We start from the raw sequence: 19491 nt of genomic DNA on the forward strand, positions 1-19491 counted from the left end.
CCGCTGAGTAATCTGGCCACGGCTGCTTCTCTTGTTGATCTGTGTAACGCACGGCTTATAGCCATATAGCAGCGAATAGGTACCTGACATGGCTTCCCGAGGCTTACCTCTACTGCCCACGGCAGCATCGTAACATGCCCCCGGTCGACAGTAAACTCTATGCCCGTCTTCTCGAAGCCAATATTAGTATAGTTCATGGTCCCTGATCCACACGCCCTGGTATCGATGTGGCATCATTCTACATACACTGGAAGGACCCTCACTTGGCGGCTGGTGTGCATCATCGATGCTCTGACATTCTCTGCTGAGGGATCTGGATACTGTTGAGAGTTGAGTTCAGAACTTTGTTCACTCATCCACACTGACTTCATCGCACCATCTAGCATCTAGCAGAAAATGCAACACAACCAACAACTTGACAAATATGCTGGATTTAGAGACTAAGAGAGTGGCTCGCATCAGCTTAATGGTTATGAGTCTATGACGGGGACGTCAATCCGAACTAGAGAATGTTAGCTCTCTCTTTGCTTGGTTACCCTCTCTTATGGTTGGCCCATGCCTGCCTAAACCTACAGTACATTATAGTAGTCCCAAAGACAGGGACGCAAACTTACCTCACCTACAGTAGTTTCACTAGTGCTGAGGTGGAATTCTCTTCATCGAAGATACCAGTTGGCCTCCTGTATCCTGACATCACCTTCGGCCAAATTCAGAGGCACGGCAGCAAGAAAAGAATAACGGGGTTGGGATTGATGCTGCTGCAGACCGAATGTGACTGTTTTGTCGGGTTATACACATAGGTGTATAGGCTCGACAGGTAGATGGGACAGGTCGGTATTCAACCTCTCTACCAGATCTTACCGCAAAGCTACAGCATCGCCACAAGTATCAAAAAGGTATCTATTTACACTCCCTCCCTACATATTCTACTACGTACAAGTACACATATACCTGTTGTCGCTCGAGGTAGGATCTACATCGAGTGGGTGACTATATCCACCTGTATTATCCACATCCACATCCACATCCACATCCACATCCACATCCACCTCCATACCTATCCACATCCCCAAATCCACTCTCACCCATACCTTCATTCCCGTTCGCACGTAGCCATCTGGGTGGCTACAGACGGGTTTGGCATCGCCGCACTAGTCAGACATTCCCATGTGTCTAACCATCGACGTCGTTGAACGTAGGTAATTGTCGATAGTCCGGACAGTACCGTACCTGGCACAGACAATTTACGCGCGTTTGGATTATAAATATCTGCTTTCCCCAGCTTTCCGTCCCCAGCTTGATCCTCTTCTTTTCTTCTCTAGTTCACTCTTCCTCCACTGACACCCACTCCGACCCATCAACTCCATCTTCTTGCTTTTATATCGCGTGTTGAGTTCGTTCCTTACCCATAACAAAATCCACTTCCATCATGTCTTCCCCACTGGACCAGTCCCAGAAGGGCCCCTCTTTCCACCGAGGAACATTTACCGACGAGATTGCAAATGCCCGGACCGATCTATCGGCGAAGTTGGTACTCGGCGACTCGGATACGGAATCACCTTCTGTTACAGAAGCAGCCCCGTCATTGAGTCCTGCCAGCACCTCAGCACCGTCATCTCCAGATATCGATGCTGTTGAATCTCCTATCACACCTCCCGACGCTAACGGCCATGTTGTTGGCGGCAAAGAACCCCTTGTGGCTGATAGTTTCGCCTTCGCCTTTGATATCGATGGCGTCCTTGTCCGAGGTGGTCGTCCAATTCCCGAGGCTATTGAGGCTATGAAGGTCCTCAACGGCAAGAACAAATATGGTGTCAAGATGTAAGTAGGACCTGAATGTATTTTGATTGGTTACCCCGAACTCTTGGCTCACCATGTTCGCAGCCCCTATATCTTCTTGACCAACGGTGGTGGTAAATCCGAAGCCGAACGATGCGGGGACCTATCACGCCAACTTGAAGTAGAAATTTCACCAGCACAATTTATCTGTGGTCATACTCCCATGTCAGAAATGGCCAGCAAGCATAACACCGTTCTTGTAGTGGGCGGTGAAGGTGAAAAGTGCCGTACCGTTGCCCAGAGCTACGGATTTAAGGATGTTGTCACCCCTGGCGATATCATCAAGGCCAATGCCGCTACCACCCCGTTCCGCAAGTTGACATCCGAGGAGCTGAAGAACTCCAAGGAGCGTGACTTCAGCGATGTTGTCATTGAAGCCATATTCGTGTTCGCCGACTCACGCGATTGGGCTGGTGATCTGCAGATCATCATCGACCTCGCCATGTCTAAAGGCGGCCGAGTCGGCACTCTTTCAGAGACCTTCGACGAGGGTCCACCAATCTACTTCTCCCACAACGACGTTGTTTGGTCAGCCGCCCACGAAAACGTCCGTCTTGGCATGGGTGCCCTGCGCGGTATTGTCGAGTACACCTTTAAGGAGGTCACCAAGGGCAAGACGCTCACAACACACGCCTTTGGAAAACCCCAGGTCGGCACGTTTGAGTTTGCTACGCGTCTCTTGAAGCGATGGCGCAAGAACGAGCATAACCTCAACTCTCCTCCCAACACGGTCTACTTCGTGGGCGACACGCCCGAGAGTGATATCCGAGGCACTAACCGATTCAATGAACGTGCCGAGAACGATTGGTACAGCATCCTCGTCAAGACGGGCGTGTATCAAGATGGTACCGAACCGGCTTACAAACCCCGTGTGACAGTCGACACCGTCCTAGATGCCGTGAACCATGGTATCGAGCGGGAAATGACCCGCCGGAAACAGCGAAAGCTTTCGTTGACGAACATGCCCACGCTTTCTCTCGACGATGGCAAAATGAATGATGTTCACATTCTCAGCCCTGCCATTGAGCGTGAGTTTGAGTTTGAGGCTTAAGTCACCCGTTCGTTCATTCGCTCTATCCATTCAAATAAACACCCATCCATTTACATAATCTTCTGACGAGATCACGACATCATTCCTTTCTTCCATCCTTCATTTTTAATATGATACCACTCGAGTTTTACTTCACAACTTTCCTTAGACCCCAATAGACATAGACTATGTTATAAACGGGGATCTTGATCGGGGATTTTCATCATCAATCGCCAACCTAAACTACCTCACTACCTACCTCTCTACCTTTCTCTCTATCTATCTCCCTATCTACCGACCTCTTACCATACTTGCATGTTATCGATTCAGTCATTTATTAGCATGGTGAAGGATATCACTCTTGCCTTTTTCACCACTACGGGATTCTCAAAGTCAGTTGGAGTTATAAATTATGGAATAGGCATGTTGAGGATTTTACTGGGAATACTGTACCGCGTTTGACGCGGGATTTCTTTTTAATAGAATATTTGGATGTGCAAATAGATGAATAAAATAAATTTTCAAATTAGATCTACGTTTTCGTATCTTTTTTGTCTGGCATGTGTCATAGCATATCATTAATTGGCTGTGATCAATTGATTCGCGAACGCCTTGCTTAGATATATGCGGTTTTCTTGGCCCAATTGCAATCCCCCTTTCACTGCAAATTCACAAACAAACCCCCATCAACAAGCAACTGCGCACCAGTGACATAGCCACTCAACTCCTCGCACGCAAGAAACACCGCAGGGCCCGCCAGATCCCCCGGGACCCCCGTCCTGCCCAGCGGGATCCTCCCTTCCATATACGCCCTCTTGCCGTCATCATTCAAGTCCTCCTCGTTCAACTGCGTCTTAATAGTCCCCGGTAAGAGCGCATTACACCGTATCCCGTGCTTCCCCAACGCCACGGCGCAGGATTGCATGAGACTTGTGACCCCGGCCTTCGTGGGCGTGTAGTGCGTCTGCTGCCCGCCGCCGACGAGGGCCGATATACTGCTTATCCCGATTATAGAGCCCCCCGGCGGCGATTGGGACGACATGTGCCGCGCCGCGGCTTGCACTATGTAGAATGCGCCGTCGAGGTTCGTGCGCACGGTGCGCGAGAACAGGTCGGGGGTCAGCGTGAGGAAGTCTGCGAAGGCGCAAATTCCGGCGTTCGAGACGCATATGTCGATTCGCCCGCCGTACAGCGATGATGCGTGCGACACGAGCGCCGCGCCCGTCGACGGGTCGGATACGTCGCCTGGGATGTGGGAGAGCGAACCGGGACGGATGGACTCTGCTGAGGAGAGCAGCGAGGCGAGGTGTGGAGCGTCGCGCGCGAGACCAAGGTGGTTGACTACTACGTTGGCCCCTTGTTTGACGTATTCGAGGGCGATGGCGCGGCCGATGCCTGTTGTGCCGCCTGTTATGATGGCTGTTTTGCCGGCGAGGAGGTTTGTTGGAGGCATGGTTGTGTTTAGGTGATGGGAGGAAGGGAGGGGGTTTGGGGGGTCTATTCGTGCAGATTCGAGGCAATTGAACACCTAGTGGAATGATGAGTTGGTATACAATGACGAGATCTAGGTACGGTAGATGTTTAGAAGGTAGGTTGACGTCGTGGGGTGGTGATGTCGATGCCCCTCATCATAGATTGGTGCGGTCTTGTGTTCCCTTCTTTCTAAACTGGCTCTTCACCAGGTCAATCGTGCGTATTATTTACTGATTTTACTATTTCACTTATCATCATGATGCATACGACGTGGTGCACGGGATTGTGGACAGTGATAAACGTCCTGTCATTCATCAATTCATTATTTGATAGCTTTAGATTTGCGAATATCGTCTTGAATAACTTGTTCCAATAGAGGATCCACCATCACACGCTCGAATTACACAATACCACCAAGAATCTGCCGATCTGCTCAACCATATCTCATGGTGAAATCTGTGAAGGCGAATAGGTGAAATGTATAGTACTATCGTGATCACTGACTCGTCACTCGCGCCGTGCTGCACCCTGTGCTAGAACCCTCACCATCACCACCCCGCGTATGTCCATGTCAACGGTTTCTCGGTGTAGAAACGACCGAGCTTCGACGGGGTCTCAAAAGTTCATATTGCCTCCATCTTCCCCACAATCGTTACTATATTGGCTGGTGAAGGTTTCGACTAGTCTCGTTGAGAGCAAGCTTTCAGTCCCGACTAGAGCCGAAAGGAGTAGCGTGCACGTCCGGGGATGAGTGATCACCCGACCTCGGTGTTGCTATGAAATGGACAAAGGGATGAACAAGTAACGATTCAGACTAGAATACTCTGGCCCCAGATCAGATGGACCGAATTGACGGCTACTACCTTACCTAGGCCGCTCTCTGATGGAAGACGGTCACAGAGTGATGGGGAATAGGAAGCACCGGAGACGCGTCCGTTCAATTTGTCCTAGTTTCCCTTATTCTATGTAGATGCACTAAATACGTACTATGTATTAGAGAGATCGGAGCGTCTCCGGGTCATACTTAATCTTGGTGGGGGCGAAGCGTAACAGGACACATGCCAATCATGATGACCTACTTTTTGAGTTTTGGGGGGGGCTTTTTCTCTGTTGGAGAGGACGAAAGGAGGAGTTGAGGAGTTGGGCCAAGAAATGTATAAGAAGTCGGCAGATCTGGCGCCGACCAAAAAGTGGCCACAGACTACATGTAGGCTTCTTCTTCTTCTCGCTTCAAGTTTCCTCAATAGAATAGATACCATTCAAGCGATCTTGTGTTCCTCCGTGTACGTTGTTGTTGTTGTTGTTGCTGCTGCTGCTGCCTCTTGTCACGAGATAAAAGAAAAGAAAAGAAAAGAGCCGAGAAGGTCGAAGGCGCGCGATTGTCCGACTCATCACTCCTTCTCTTATCGAAGGCGTTGTTCAACGTACAACGAGTTGTGCTTCTTGAACTTATATCTGGCTGTTCCCTTCCCCCACACTTGCTCCAACGTTCCGACATCACGTCGGCACCAACATCAACGACGGTAGAAAGAGAGAGAGGCGATAAGAAGTTCGACGAGAGACAGACTCCCCATCATATATCGGCGACATATCCGATCAACTGCGGCACGACCCAGAGCTCGAAACCTCCCTTTTACTTTCTGCCCTTGCTCAAGCACCAGAGGCAGTGATAATGGCTTCGGTCAGACAGTTCCCTACCATCAAGGCTGTTCGGTCATTCATCATAGATGGTGTCGGATCAGGTACGCATTCCTCCAGAAGTCTTCTTCTGGATGTCCTATGTTATATATGAGTTCAAGCTGACAGGGGCTTAGGTGGTGATTATCACAATGTGAAGGGAGGCCATTGGTAAGTTGACGAGCGAGGCAGCTCTAGGTCAGGTACGGATTTGTGGCTTACACCACACGTCTGTGATAGGTTGATCGATACGGATATCTCGACGCCTGCCTCCATCTGGGAGCAGTACAAGAAGTCGAGAACAAGCTGGGGTATCAACGTCTTAGGATCCTTCTTGGTGGAGATAGAAGCTTCGGATGGCACCGTGGGGTTCGCAACAGGCTTTGGAGGTAAGCTTTTTCTGTCTTTCCATTCTCACCTTTTTGCAAATACCGTCAACCACGTAGAACGATAGAACAGATCGACTAAACCATATCATCTAGGTCCCCCAGCATGTTGGCTTGTCCACAAGCATTTCGAGCGATTCTTGATAGGCGCAGACCCCCGTAACACCAACCTCTTATTCGAGCAGATGTACCGTGCCTCCATGTTCTACGGTCGCAAAGGTCTGCCGACGGCTATCATCTCCGTCATCGACCTGGCCATCTGGGATCTTCTTGGGAAGCTCCGAAATGAGCCCGTGTACAAGCTCATCGGTGGTGCCGCCAGGGAACGACTGGACTTCTACTGCACGGGTCCAGAACCTGCAGCTGCCAAGGAAATGGGATTCTGGGGTGCAAAGGTCCCTCTGCCATACTGTCCAGCTGACGGCCACGCGGGGTTGAGGAAAAACGTCGAATACCTGCGCAAGCAGCGCGAGGCCGTGGGACCGGACTTCCCCCTCATGGTCGACTGCTACATGAGTCTCAACGTATCGTACATAATCGATCTCGCCAAGAAATGCGCCGATCTAGACATCAACTGGTGGGAGGAGGTCTTGAGCCCCGATGACACGGATGGATTCGAGCAGATCAAGCGCGCGCATCCTCAACTCAAGTTCACAACAGGCGAGCACGAGTATTCGCGGTACGGATTCCGTAAGCTGATCGAGGGTCGCAATCTCGACATCATCCAACCCGACGTCATGTGGCTGGGTGGATTGACGGAGCTGCTAAAGGTGTCAGCTATGGCAGCGGCATACGATATCCCCGTCGTTCCACATGCCAGCGGCTCGTACAGCTACCACTTTGTCATCTCGCAACCCAACACGCCCTTCCAGGAGTACTTGGCCAACTCACCTGATGGAAAGAGCGTATTGCCCGTCTTCGGCGACTTATTCCTGGACGAGCCCATTCCTACCAAGGGATACCTCACTACCGCCGACCTTGATAAGCCTGGATTCGGCCTCACTCTCAACCCGGCCGCTAGAGCGAAGCTGATCCCATCTGATTATCTGTTAAACCCGCCCCCGACAGCTGGGCTTAGCCTTAAAGCTGAGGTTGGACCCGAAGCACCGACTGGTCCTGACGCAGAGGATAGAAAGCCAATCGATGCGACAACTGAAGCTTCAGCTCCCGTCGAAGAGACGAAGCCAAGTGAGGGAGCAAGTCTTGTAGACACCATCACGAACGGTGTGAAGACCATGGCAGCTGCATAAGCTTAAGAATCTGCTTTAGGGAGAATATGGAAGTATATAAACTATTATTCAGGTGTCACACAGATACCATTGCCATATAAATCATTGTTTGTTAACGAAGTTGGTGTACTGTGGGTGTACCTATCTGAAACAGCATGACGACATTGGAAGGTCGAGGATACGAAGGAATGCCATGTCGTGAGCCACGCATGGGGATGAAGAGAGCAAATATTAAGATACCGTACTTAAGTCTAGTAGATGACGAATCTCAACCATTAAATCTATTCTATTATAGCTGCTAAGGCCCGTCCGCCATTCGGAATCCTTCCAGCACCCGGTCTGGGAAGGGAGGTCTATATTTTTCTATATATAAGCCCATCGGTCCTCGAAATTCCGAGAGGCGCCGGCATGTCTCAGATAAGCGGTGGCTAAATAGTCTCATTATATCTACCTACCTATATAGACCTACTGTAGCCGGGTGACTAGTCAGCCTGAACTGAGACATTTCATTCTTCAGCATGTACGACCTCGCCTTGGCCTTCCGTACAACAACGACGACATACGAGCATAGATATAAGCGTGAGCATAAGCATGCGATTCGTGATGCGACGCATGTCTCAGGAAGCGCGGCGGATTACATACGGAAAGGGATGCCTATACTTGTAAGGAGAGTGAGTTAGTTGTTCTGTCATTTATCCAGGCCTGCTTTCGCCATTCGGAGGAGGGTATATGTCACGATTGAAAGAGTGATAGTACCCAATATTCAGGAATCGATGGTTCCAGTATCTATTCCTCTACCTGGGCATCTATCTCTCTTGCTCCTGCTGAATAGATTGCACACACTTGAAGAGTGAAGATCAACGAAGTCAGTCTTTTGGGTATTCTGTCCCTTCCGTCTATTCTACTCTGTACTACACTTTCACGTAACGTTCACCAGTTCCTCTAGCAAATGTCTCACCACCTGCTCACCTACTCACCTGGCTATCCGTCTTCGCATACCTAAGCCTGTATAACCTCGTGTAGAATACCTCTTCGTGTCACACAGACGACACCTTCAGCTAGGTATGATGTACACCTACATGGTTGTGTGCGCGATGCTTCTCTTAGAGACCCTACTTAGTGGCAGCACTTCTAGCCGTCAACTTGGTTATACATCCCTATTTTCCCCGACTCGTTGGATTTCCCAGCCCCCATTTTCTTTGCTGCATGTTCACGCCATCTGTTTGAACCCCAACTGACAGGGTTCTTTCTCCGGCCCAGACGCACGACCGGTCAGTCTTCCCCGCATTCGCCATGGGTGATGGGAGGGGATTGTATAGTATATTTACTGTGTACTTGACTATACTGGTCTTGGTTCGGGCATTTTGGCATCTCATACCTAGCACGCGATATCTATTCGGAAGTGAAATTGAAGGAAGGACAGACAGGTGATTGAATACTTGGCACATCTGTAGGTCGTGATTTTATATCACATTGTCCAGAAGTAACGAGGGGTCTCCATGAACATTCGACTCTTGGTGATCCAGTTACGTATCATCGCCAGGTATATCATACCGGTATGCGTTATTAAGTGCTTGATTGATATCGAGGTCGCTATCGGTGTTCGAATTGGTGTTGTACAGTATGTCGTCTGTGCTTTTATTTGTACTCCCATCTTTTTCTCGCTCTGCCTCTAATTTTTGACATTGCCTACGGCATCTCATGCCTCGTAACGTAGATACGTACCTAGGAAAGTATGTATGTATGTAGGTATGTAGTAAGGCGTCGTCATATAATTACCTATGAAATAGCTCCATCACCATCTACCTATCTCACTTAAACCAGGAGTAGATTCTTATAGTTTTAATGATCATGGACGAGGGTCAAAAGTACGCCGGCCCCCAACTCGACAATCCAATCCTCCACTAAAGAGGAACAGAGCCGGCGACCCGCATTCGACCCCAGATTGGCCTCGGCCTTGATGGGGAAACAAACCCCAGAAAAAACGATGGGATTTTCCCTCCATCTACCCTCTAAGTAATCTGGGCCATTACCGTACTGCTGACTGCTGCTGCAGCATAGTCTCGCTCTCCCCTACTTCCTCTACTTAACATTAGCCCGAGCAGCTTCTTAGTTACTTGCTTTCGCTCGATCATGTAGCCGAGCTGGGTTCAATTCGTTCGCAGACAATCACGCTTTACCCGTTCCTGCGGGCGCCGATACAATCCCGACACAGTTTAGTCGAGACCTGCGTGTTGCTGTGTGCGTGTGCGTGCGCGTGTGTATGTGTGTGTGTGCGTGTGTGTATTAGTTCACACGGTCCTATCAAATGCAGACCGTCCAAGTCTCGCAGGACGGCGGCCTGCAGCTACAACACCAACATCAACATCAACAACAATCACAAACACAAACACAACCACAATCACAGCAACACCAGAATCACCACCACCACCATCATCATCATCATCAACCACAGCATCACCAAAATCGCCGTGCTGAAGACACTCATCATAATTCACGAAGTACGGAAACTGGAGCTGGAGCTGGAGCTGGCTCTGGTACTATTGAACATGATAGCGACGATGGAAATGCTCTCATAAGTGCTGATGAGAACGACATCGAAGAAGATCATGGAAGTCCTGGCGCTTTACGGAATGGGAAACGAAAAAGACCTATTTCAGTTTCGTACGTCTTTTCTTAACCGTTTTGTGAATTCTACATAGTCTCTATACTCGTCGCTATTATCCTTGACATCCACTCGGGACAATTCCCAATTACCTCGCCTCATCCAACGATAACCACCAAAAATATACTCAAATTGGAGTTTTTATCCTGTCCAATTCATCATGAAATCCCGAGCGCCCTTCTTTCTGACTAAGCTGTACTAACATCGTACCACTTAAAGCTGCGAGACATGTAAACAGAGAAAAGTAAGACTCAACATTGGACCGCTTCTCAACAGAGCCTCAACAAAGCGTGACTGCATTTCATCTATATCAGCAGAAATACGCTCATCCATTCATATATCTGCATTGACTAACCCGAGGTAATTAGGTAAAATGCGACCGAGGTCAGCCATCCTGCGGTTGGTGTCGCCGTAACTCGGTGAGCTGTGAATATCGTGAGCGCAAGAAGCCCGGTCTGAGAGCTGGTTACGGCAGGGAGCTGGAGCAGAGGTTGGACAGGCTCGAAGAGATTCTGCGGTCTCACTCGGAAATCTTAAATACAACCTTCATAAGCTCATCCCCTACCCACCACGGCCTACCACCGCCTAGTGTACGGAACAGTAATCCTAGTATCCCCAGCGATCATGGTACTCCGCGAGAGCCTACTTCTCTCTTCCGTCCTAACGAGTCTTTGCGGACTCCCCAGGCCGAGACGGCTCTATTCATACAGAAGCCCATCTCCTTCTCCGCCGCGGCGCAGGGTCCTGACTTTGGTATCCCGCCGACAACCTCATCTATGCATTCCGTGAATGATGGCTACTCTACCCATATACAACCAGCTGGAATATCTCCTTCTAGCCATTTATCCACCACCTTACAGCCGAGCGCCGCCGCCCAAGATTATTACGGCCAGCCACATCAACAGGCGTTGCCATCACCTGGGTTAAGTGTAACCCAGAGTCAGACACAGATTTCTTCGGAGACAGAACTCCCGCCGTATGATCTATTGTACGCGCTGGCCGATCTATACTTTAAGCACATCAACACGTGGTGTCCTATACTTCACCGGAAGACAACGTTGGATTCCCTCTTCGGGCCATCGACACTGGATGAAGCGGACAGAGTACTGCTGCATGCTATCGTAGCCACGACCCTCCGTTTCTCGACGGATGCGAGACTCACAGAGGAACGAAGACGCCATTATCACGATGTCTCGAAACAAAGAGTTCTCCTCTACGGTCTGGACAACTCATCCGTGAAATCACTCCAGGCACTCGTCATACTCGCCCTCGACCTATGCGGCAGCAGCAACGGTCCCCCAGGATGGAACATCATGGCCCTGATCACGCGGTCAGTAGTCCAGTTGGGTCTAGCAGTCGAAAGCAATTCTCTCTCGGTATCCCCCCACTACGCATCCATCTACACGCTACGGGCCATGGTCCTTCCCGAACCGAAAGATTTCATCGAGGAGGAATCGAGAAGACGCCTCTTCTGGATGATTTACCTATTAGATCGGTACGCTACCATCGCCACGGCATTTGACTTCGGGCTCGCCGACAAGGATATCGACCGCACGCTCCCCTGCCGCGACGACCTCTGGATCAAGAATCAGAAGATCGACACGCGGTGGTTCAACTCCTCCTCGCAAGACCAGCAATCCCCCCTCGACCACCAGCCCGACCACGAGATCAATCGCCCCGAGAACCTGGGCGCGTTCTCGTATTATATCGAGATATTGGGCATCCTCTCCAAGATCCACCAATTCCTGCGCAAGCCCGTCGACATCGGCGCGCTCAACGATGTCGAGCAATGGCAGCTGCAGTACAAGGACCTTGACAACATGCTCTCGTCCTGGAAATTCGGCCTCCCCGGCGAATACGGCAACATGGCGAAGCTATTCCAGCCCGGGTGCGGGAAGACGCTGAACGCGGGCTGGGTCATGCTGCACGCGACGTATCACACGGCCGTCATCCGATTGCATTCCTCGGCCGCGTATCCGACGACGCGGTCCCCGATCTTCACGCCCTCGTACAGCGCGAGCCAGAGATGTCACGGCGCGGTGGAGAATATCGCCGCGTTAGGCGAGTTCGTGGTGCAAAACGCCATGTTGACGAAACTGGGCCCCCCGTTCGCGTTCACGCTTTGGGTCGCGGCGCGCTTGCTCCTTGTCCACGGGTCCACGGTGGAACACAAGCTCGCGCCGCAGATCGCGTTCCTCGTCGACACGTTGCGGGAGATGGGGCGGTACTGGCCCGTCGCGGCGCGGTACTGCAAGTTATTGCAGCGCGTGCTGGACGAGCACTCCGATAGCGAGAGGGCGGTGGGCCAGACGGGGGAGCGCGTCACGCCGTCCTCGGTGAAGATCCTCGCCGACATGCGGCGGACGGCGTTCGATCTGGACTTTCTGATCTCGCGACAGCCGAGACATGTCATCGCGACGAACGGGAATGGTGGCGTGGGCGGAGGTTCGGCGGCGAGCCGGATGCCGAGCGTCACGCCTGCGCGAACGCCCGCGCCGAACGAGCTAGAGTACCTTGACGTTTTCGACTTTTTCAACGTCCCGCGGTTACCCATGAGTCATGAGAACTCCGCCGGTCCACCGGGCAGTAGCAGTGGTGGTGTTGGTGGCGGGGAGAATATGAATGTCGATTCTGGCCTGGTGAATAAACTCGAGGCTGGTGGGGGCGGGGGTGTGCCGAATGAGTTTAATATCACGAATTTTATGATGGATGCTAGTAGCGATTGGCTTTTCAAGGCAACTCCTTGAGAAACAACGGCAACAACAGGGAAACGAAACAAAATGCTGAAAGGCAATGGAATATGGAAAAGAAGGATAGGGGAGTTCGTGTATATAATTTATCTATCTATTATACCTCGCTGGAACTGGGGTGGAAGGTCTACAGTCTACATGGTACATACTAATGGTTATAGGAAGGGTCTGGTGACGGGGAATGAGATGGATGACTTGTTGCGCGTTGGTATTCACACCCACATAGGTAATTTGAATAGTTGCCAACCGTTTAATTTAACAAGCAACTACTCTGACCGAGGCAACTCCAGCCCATGATTCATCCACTCTCCAAAGAATGTCTTCATTGTAGCTCCTCACTGGGTCATTCATCGTCGTCGTCTATCGAGCATAGGAAGCCAACCATCACAGCAATGAAATAAAAAGAGAATTAAGCCTTATTATTCACCCATTAAAAAAGTCCATCTATCACAGCAAGCCGTGGAAAGGCAGTAGACATCAATAAATCATTGAATTCATATATACAACCCCTACCAGCCATAAACGCCAATGCTACGTTGAGGTGCGTACGCCAGAGCTTATTGCTTATTTCCATCTCTAGCTCAGTTTAGCTTATTAATACCCCCGGACGGATATCGTCTACCCAATTAGCCGTGTTAAAACAACCTCTTTCGCCAAACCAACCCCTTTGATATGCGTGACTATATGAGATACAACAGACATCATCATCATACATCTATCTTCTCTGTCCAAGGCACTGGATACGTGCCCACCCAGTCCGACACCTCAGCGCGCAACTGGACAATCTCGGAATCCTCCTCGCCATTGCCTAGATAGTCGAAGAAGAACTTGAGCCTGTACTTCTCACCCTTGTCCTCGGCTGCCTTGCGGGCTGACTTATCGATGCGTGCGGCGATCGTCACGGCACGACCGATAATGTCGGCGACTCGTGTAAAGTCACTCTCAGTGAAGCCCCGTGTCGTCATGGCTGGTGTGCCTATCCGTAGTCCACCAGGCATCATGGCTGACTTGTCACCAGGGACCGTGTTCTTATTACTGGCTACACCAACGAGTTCAAGAACGCGCTCTACACGGGCACCATCAACGCCCTGTGGCTTCAGATCTACTAGCACCAAGTGGTTATCAGTACCACCACTGACAATCTTGAAACCCAGGCCACCGTTGTTCTTAGACTCGCTGAGGCGGGCTGCTAACGCTTTCGCGTTAAGGAGGGTCTGTTCCTGATATGCGCGGAACTCTGGGGTCTGGGCTTGCTGGAGGGCGACGGCCAGAGCGGTTATCGTGTGGTTATGGGGACCACCTTGGTGACCGGGGAAGACTGATTGGTTGATGGGTCCTTCGAGGTTATACATAATCTCTTCTTTGGTTTTGGGGTTGACCTTGCGGACACCTTTCCTGTAGAAAATCATGGCTCCACGAGGACCGCGCAAACTCTTGTGTGTGGTCGTGGTTACGACATCTGCAAAGTTGAAGGGGCTGGGAATAACCTTGGCGGCAACCATACCCGAGATATGAGCCATGTCAGCTACTAAATAAGCATTGACCTTTTCAGCAGTGGTCTTCATCTGCTTGTAATCGATAAACCGGCTATAAGCACTGGTACCGGCAATGATGATCTTGGGTCGGTATAATTGCGCTAACTCGTCAAGCTTTTCATAATCGATGAGGCCGGTCTCCTCGTTTAACCTGTAGGGTACAGTCTCGAAGTATTTGGATATGGAGGATATCTTTTTGGTAGGAGTCTGATAGCCGTGGGAAAGGTGACCACCGTGGGGGAGATCAAGCCCCATTAGACGATCGTGAGTATTCATGAGGGCGGAGTAGACGTATAGATTGGCAGGAGAGCCGGATAGAGCTATAATCAAGCGATTGATTTTAGACTGGCGTAGGAGACAATAAGAGTAAGGGAAAAGAGACAGAGGGGAGGAAAGAGCACGTACGCTGTACATTAACACCCCATTCCTTTTCATTCAAACCGAAAGCTTCCAGCGCCCTCTGCTGACATAGTCGTTCGGCCTGATCTATGAATTCGTTTCCTCCGTAATATCGTGCGCCGGGATAACCTTCCGAGTATTTGTCTGGCGCAAATAGTTAGTCATGTTGATATAATTGTCGCATCTGTGTCTGGCATACTCTGCATAACACTGCCCAAGGCATCGAGTACGGCTTGGGAGGTGAAGTTTTCGGAAGGAATGAGGTTGATGAAATGCTTTTGCCTGTTTTTCTCCTAGAGGCCATTGTCAGGAGTCTGGGACTTAGAGGTATAGAGCTTGGGTCGTGGTGGGAATTGCTATGATACGGCGGGCATCACTGGGATGTACCTTTTCGATTATGTCAAAGACGGCGGGGTCGGCCTTTTGGAGCTCGGTGGATAGTAACTGTCATGGTTGATGCAAGGTTAATCAATTGAATCACAGGGTATAGAATTCAAGAGCACCAACGAATAGTAAGACATTGTGACAAGGCCGAGGGGTGAACATACTCGCTGCTGGCCATCGAGGACAGTAGAATACTGAGCTCTTCTGGCGATGGACTGAAATCTTGGCAAAGAACGGAGAGTGCGCGAAGCACCTCGAATACTGGATAGAGAGGACATGGCGAGCGACGAAGGATTAATAGTAGAACGAGAGGTGGATTGCCCTTCTCACAGGCGACACTGGCAGCGATGTCGACACACTCTGGCCTGGGCTGGGAAGGGTGGTGACGTGTGGCGATGGTGGGGGAACGAAAGTTGGAGGGAATGATATCTCTCTTTTATCCGGATATGGCAACAAAAGAGTTATAGTTGTCTGTAGGGTCGGCCTCGAATCTCTGCGACGCCAGAGTAAATACTTCTACCTGACTCGGCCAGAAAGAAATCTGCAACTCGAGGGTAGGTAGAGGGATATGAGAGGTTGAGTCGGATTTTTGATAGAAAGAGACGAAGGGACTGTCGACCGATGCGATATGAGTGGGGCCGAATCTGGGGTATCCTTTTGTGTTCGATACTCGGACCTTCAGCAGAAATCCGGCGGTGTGAGTGGTATGCAGTACTATTGTTCGGATCCCGAGAAAGATATAGTAAGGTTCATGTTCAAGTATATTCAATCGAGCCCGCCAATGCTTGTCTATCATGACGTCTGTTCTCTTAGTATTGGGTTTCTTATTTGACACTGGTTCCTCAGGAACAATTCAATTCAATTTCTACGAGGATATCTACTTATACTTAGTCAAGGCAATTCTTAAAATCTCCTTCTTACGTACACCTAAATACATCCCGGTAAAGCACAATCTCCTCCCCATTCAACTATTCCCATCACAAGCTTCTCCAAACGCCTCGCTCGGAAGGGTGTCCGAGGTACTTACTTACCACAGGCGAGTTCGGAGGATCACTTTCAATTACCCACTGTAAGTGGCTGCCATACTCCCCCCAGATCCCCCCCATTATCAGCACGTGACAAAGACCCACCTCAAATCTCTCCCAATAAAATAATCCACACCAGGCAAATCCCCCTTCTTCTCTCTTTTCCCTTTCTTCTGTATCAACTATAATTGGGCGTGACGAGTCCGCTTACCATTTCATTTAAGCAATAAGTTTCCGCGCCTCAAAACGCGGGAGCTATGTGCTTCATGTCCCCGGCGGCACCTCACCACCTAAAGGGGACAATGTGAAGATATCTGATCCAATCAAAAGTTGATCATTCATGCGTGTGTATGCGTCTATCTTCAATCACGACGCTCGTTTCTCTATTTTTTGATGTTGATATTATTAGCTGGGGGCTCAGGGGTAGATTTTAACTCTAGTAGTTATATTTCTATAGATGCATCTACCTTGTTCGTTGTACACCGTCTCTTTTATGTAGCTTGCTATTGCCTAATTAAGGCCAGTGAACACGACACGTTGTGAGGTGGTTATATCGCTAACTCTGCTCCATACATAGTACATGGTGATTAACATGGGCCGCCGAATCAGGAGCCACAGTCTAGCAGTGACAATCACTTGAAGTCGTGTAGAAATTTCTACTCGAACTTTATCTGACAGTCAACCGCCGCAATATGAAGACATCCATAATACCCGTGGGCATCTTTGCATGCATTACAGTCACTTTCTCACATCGAGGGGGAAAGACGATCACGGGAGAAAAGAGACATTGGACGTGACTTGGACAGAAACTTATACTAGTAGTAGCTGTCCAGATCGTGGATTCCGTTTTTTCAATGCCGTACATGCAAAGCAATACAACCCAATAGGCTGTAGAGGAAAATAGTAGAGACCCAACCATATACTCCGAATGCAGCCGTCTCAGATCAAAATCCGGGGTTCCATATGACATGCCGCCTAGCCTGGCATCTATGGCGTCTAGCTGCAGAATGTTCACATGGCGTGTCGTCGTTACCACGTCCCATCGACCTCCCGTCGCCGTCCTGCCCCACCAGCAGTAGCACCACCACAGCCATGAAGGATGCTCAATCCCGATGGTGCGTTTATGCCTCCTCCGTCTCACCAGCCAACTCTTGGCGCTTGGCTGCTTGTCTCTCGGCCTTGCGCTCACGGGCAGCCTTGTTCTTCTGTCGTCTAACGTCCATCTCCTCGGTGATAGCACGCTCACGGGCCATCTCAGCCTTGGCACGGTGGATCTTGGACAAGTCAGCATACATCGTTTGTTGCACTGAACAGTGCAGGAAAAAAAAACGTACGTGTTCGACGAGAGCACGCTTGTGCTTGAAGGCGTTACCCTTGCTTGAGTGGTACAACTCGTGGTAGAGGTGCTTGTCGATCTTTCCGCTGGCACGGTACTTTACGAGGAGACGTCGGAGAACACGCTGGCGGCGCATCCATAGCACTTGTCTGAATAGCGGAGGGTCAGTCCACAAGTCGCACATACGGTGGCAAATCAGAGGACCTCTCTGGCGCCGGGTGGTATGACATACTGAGGCATACGGGCATCGGCAGTACCCTTTCTCTTACCGAAACCACGGTGGCGACCATCCCGTCGGGCCAGGTTTAGCTCACGGGCTCGGGATCGGGAGTGCATGGTGACGGGCTTGCGGATGATGAGGCCATCGCTGACGAGCTTGCGGATGGTCTGGCGGGAGTTGGCGTTGGAGATCTCGCTGACCTCGTTGGGGTCAAGCCAGATCTTTCTCTTACCGCATCCGATGACGGAAGCGGCGAGGCGCTTCTGTGTGCGTAGGTTGACCCTGCAGTAGAGTGATATGTCAGTCTGGGTCTACATATACTCCCAAATGAATATCATGCTATGGCAGACTCTTGCAACCACCTAGCTGCATGCGGCCCAGTGTTGGCGTTGCGATGGGGAGAGGAGGAAGAGAGATGCGATATTTGTGGTTCGTGATAGTCGCTAAGATGGATGACGAGCAGAGTGGCGAATCACGATTGGTGTAGGATGAACGGGCTATTCATGTTGTCGAGGTTGTCGTCGTATGAAGTCGATTGCCGCTGCGGTCGTCTGTGTCTCACAGGCCAATCTATCGTCTTTCGAGTCTCTGTGTCGCCATCTCTCTCGCTTCTCCTCTCCCTATCGCTCTGCCTTTTCCTCCCACCTCTTCCATGCTCGAGTATGCAAGCATCAATACGACCACGACGATCATCATGGTCGACACATCCATCGCACCGATTGATTTAGAGGGAGAGCGGTGAAGTTTAGGTCGACTTACATCTTGATGATTGAGATTTGGTGATGGCCAAATGGGTGCTGTGGTGGTTAGTAAAAAAGTGGTCGAAGGAGGTCGTGCTGGGACGCAGAGAAGGTTTGGATGTAAAATTGATTCAGCACCAGCGAGTAGTGGGTGAGCAGAGTCGGTGTCCCCCTCAGTGAAATGCGCTAAGCTGTTCCTTCCAGGCTGGGGCCACACAGAATTTCTGACCGGATCTTCCGCTTTTGAGAGGTTGTGTAATTTTTGCCAGTTTGGGCCCCGGCTTTTGTCCGGCTAAGCGAGTTTGCCCTCTCTTATCGTCACCTGACCTTCCACGCTTATCATCACTCACTTAGTAATCGTTATCAGCCAGGCCTTATCGACTACCTGCTACCTACTTAGGTATCTTTGTATCTTGATCAAAAAAAGTGATACATCTTCTCATTTGGAAGAACGAGATCGAGCTTAAGCGCTGATAATTCCATCATGATTCTATCAAGAGGAAGCGTATGGGTCAAACACAGGTGAGACGATATCGTTATTCACACAAAGATGTCTATGCCTGATATCAAATGATCTGGTATCTACGTTGATTGCCTCAATCCTTGATGTTAAATTGGAGTTCGGATTTCAATCATGCTACCAATGCTATGCTATGCCATGCCATGCTGTGTTATTGCTGCCCTTTGCCGCCATGCTTATTTATGCAAGAAATAGCAACCCAAGTTGACTTCAAGAAAACATATAATAAAATCAATTGTAAACAGAGATGGCACAAAGAGGAGAAAACGGAACGAGTTCGAGC

At 50.2% G+C, this 19491-nt stretch overlaps 6 protein-coding genes across 6 annotated transcripts; 3 read left to right on the forward strand and 3 right to left on the reverse strand.

Moving 5' to 3' along the window:
- The first annotated feature begins 1311 nt into the window (after nucleotides 1–1311).
- Nucleotides 1312–3417, forward strand: F5B22DRAFT_174500 (HAD-like domain-containing protein). The gene is made up of 2 exons (XM_047969352.1): nucleotides 1312–1821; nucleotides 1885–3417. Exons 1-2 carry the CDS (start codon nucleotides 1430–1432, stop codon nucleotides 2888–2890), a joined length of 1398 nt encoding a protein of 465 aa, XP_047836068.1. The 5' UTR covers nucleotides 1312–1429; the 3' UTR covers nucleotides 2891–3417.
- A 1-nt stretch (nucleotide 3418) lies between these two features.
- F5B22DRAFT_174439 (3-oxoacyl-reductase) lies at nucleotides 3419–4613 on the reverse strand. The gene has a single exon (XM_047969350.1). It carries the CDS (start codon nucleotides 4320–4322, stop codon nucleotides 3528–3530), a length of 795 nt encoding a protein of 264 aa, XP_047836069.1. The 5' UTR covers nucleotides 4323–4613; the 3' UTR covers nucleotides 3419–3527.
- A 1195-nt stretch (nucleotides 4614–5808) lies between these two features.
- On the forward strand, nucleotides 5809–7946 carry F5B22DRAFT_174466 (enolase C-terminal domain-like protein). Its single transcript, XM_047969351.1, has 4 exons — nucleotides 5809–6084; nucleotides 6157–6190; nucleotides 6260–6408; nucleotides 6502–7946. Exons 1-4 carry the CDS (start codon nucleotides 6015–6017, stop codon nucleotides 7653–7655), a joined length of 1407 nt encoding a protein of 468 aa, XP_047836070.1. The 5' UTR covers nucleotides 5809–6014; the 3' UTR covers nucleotides 7656–7946.
- A 1534-nt stretch (nucleotides 7947–9480) lies between these two features.
- F5B22DRAFT_587238 (fungal-specific transcription factor domain-containing protein) lies at nucleotides 9481–13364 on the forward strand. The gene is made up of 3 exons (XM_047973590.1): nucleotides 9481–10298; nucleotides 10519–10543; nucleotides 10668–13364. Exons 1-3 carry the CDS (start codon nucleotides 9943–9945, stop codon nucleotides 13044–13046), a joined length of 2760 nt encoding a protein of 919 aa, XP_047836071.1. The 5' UTR covers nucleotides 9481–9942; the 3' UTR covers nucleotides 13047–13364.
- A 51-nt stretch (nucleotides 13365–13415) lies between these two features.
- On the reverse strand, nucleotides 13416–16146 carry F5B22DRAFT_587240 (serine hydroxymethyltransferase). The gene is made up of 5 exons (XM_047973591.1): nucleotides 15532–16146; nucleotides 15371–15427; nucleotides 15183–15276; nucleotides 14990–15127; nucleotides 13416–14904 (listed from the first exon to the last, which is right to left on the reverse strand). The coding sequence occupies exons 1-5, from the start codon at nucleotides 15643–15645 to the stop codon at nucleotides 13757–13759; spliced, it is 1551 nt and encodes a 516-aa protein (XP_047836072.1). The 5' UTR covers nucleotides 15646–16146; the 3' UTR covers nucleotides 13416–13756.
- Nucleotides 16147–17404: 1258 nt separating this feature from the next.
- On the reverse strand, nucleotides 17405–19115 carry F5B22DRAFT_174771 (60S ribosomal protein L19). Its single transcript, XM_047969355.1, has 4 exons — nucleotides 18708–19115; nucleotides 17961–18230; nucleotides 17727–17877; nucleotides 17405–17666 (listed from the first exon to the last, which is right to left on the reverse strand). Coding segments are annotated over exons 1-4 (576 nt in total). The 5' UTR covers nucleotides 18710–19115; the 3' UTR covers nucleotides 17405–17513.
- Nucleotides 19116–19491: the final 376 nt, after the last annotated feature.

This window comes from Xylaria bambusicola, assembly GCF_022495145.1.
Source record: "Xylaria bambusicola strain CBS 139988 unplaced genomic scaffold F5B22scaffold_2, whole genome shotgun sequence".
In the NCBI taxonomy this organism is placed as follows: Eukaryota; Fungi; Ascomycota; class Sordariomycetes; order Xylariales; family Xylariaceae; genus Xylaria; species Xylaria bambusicola.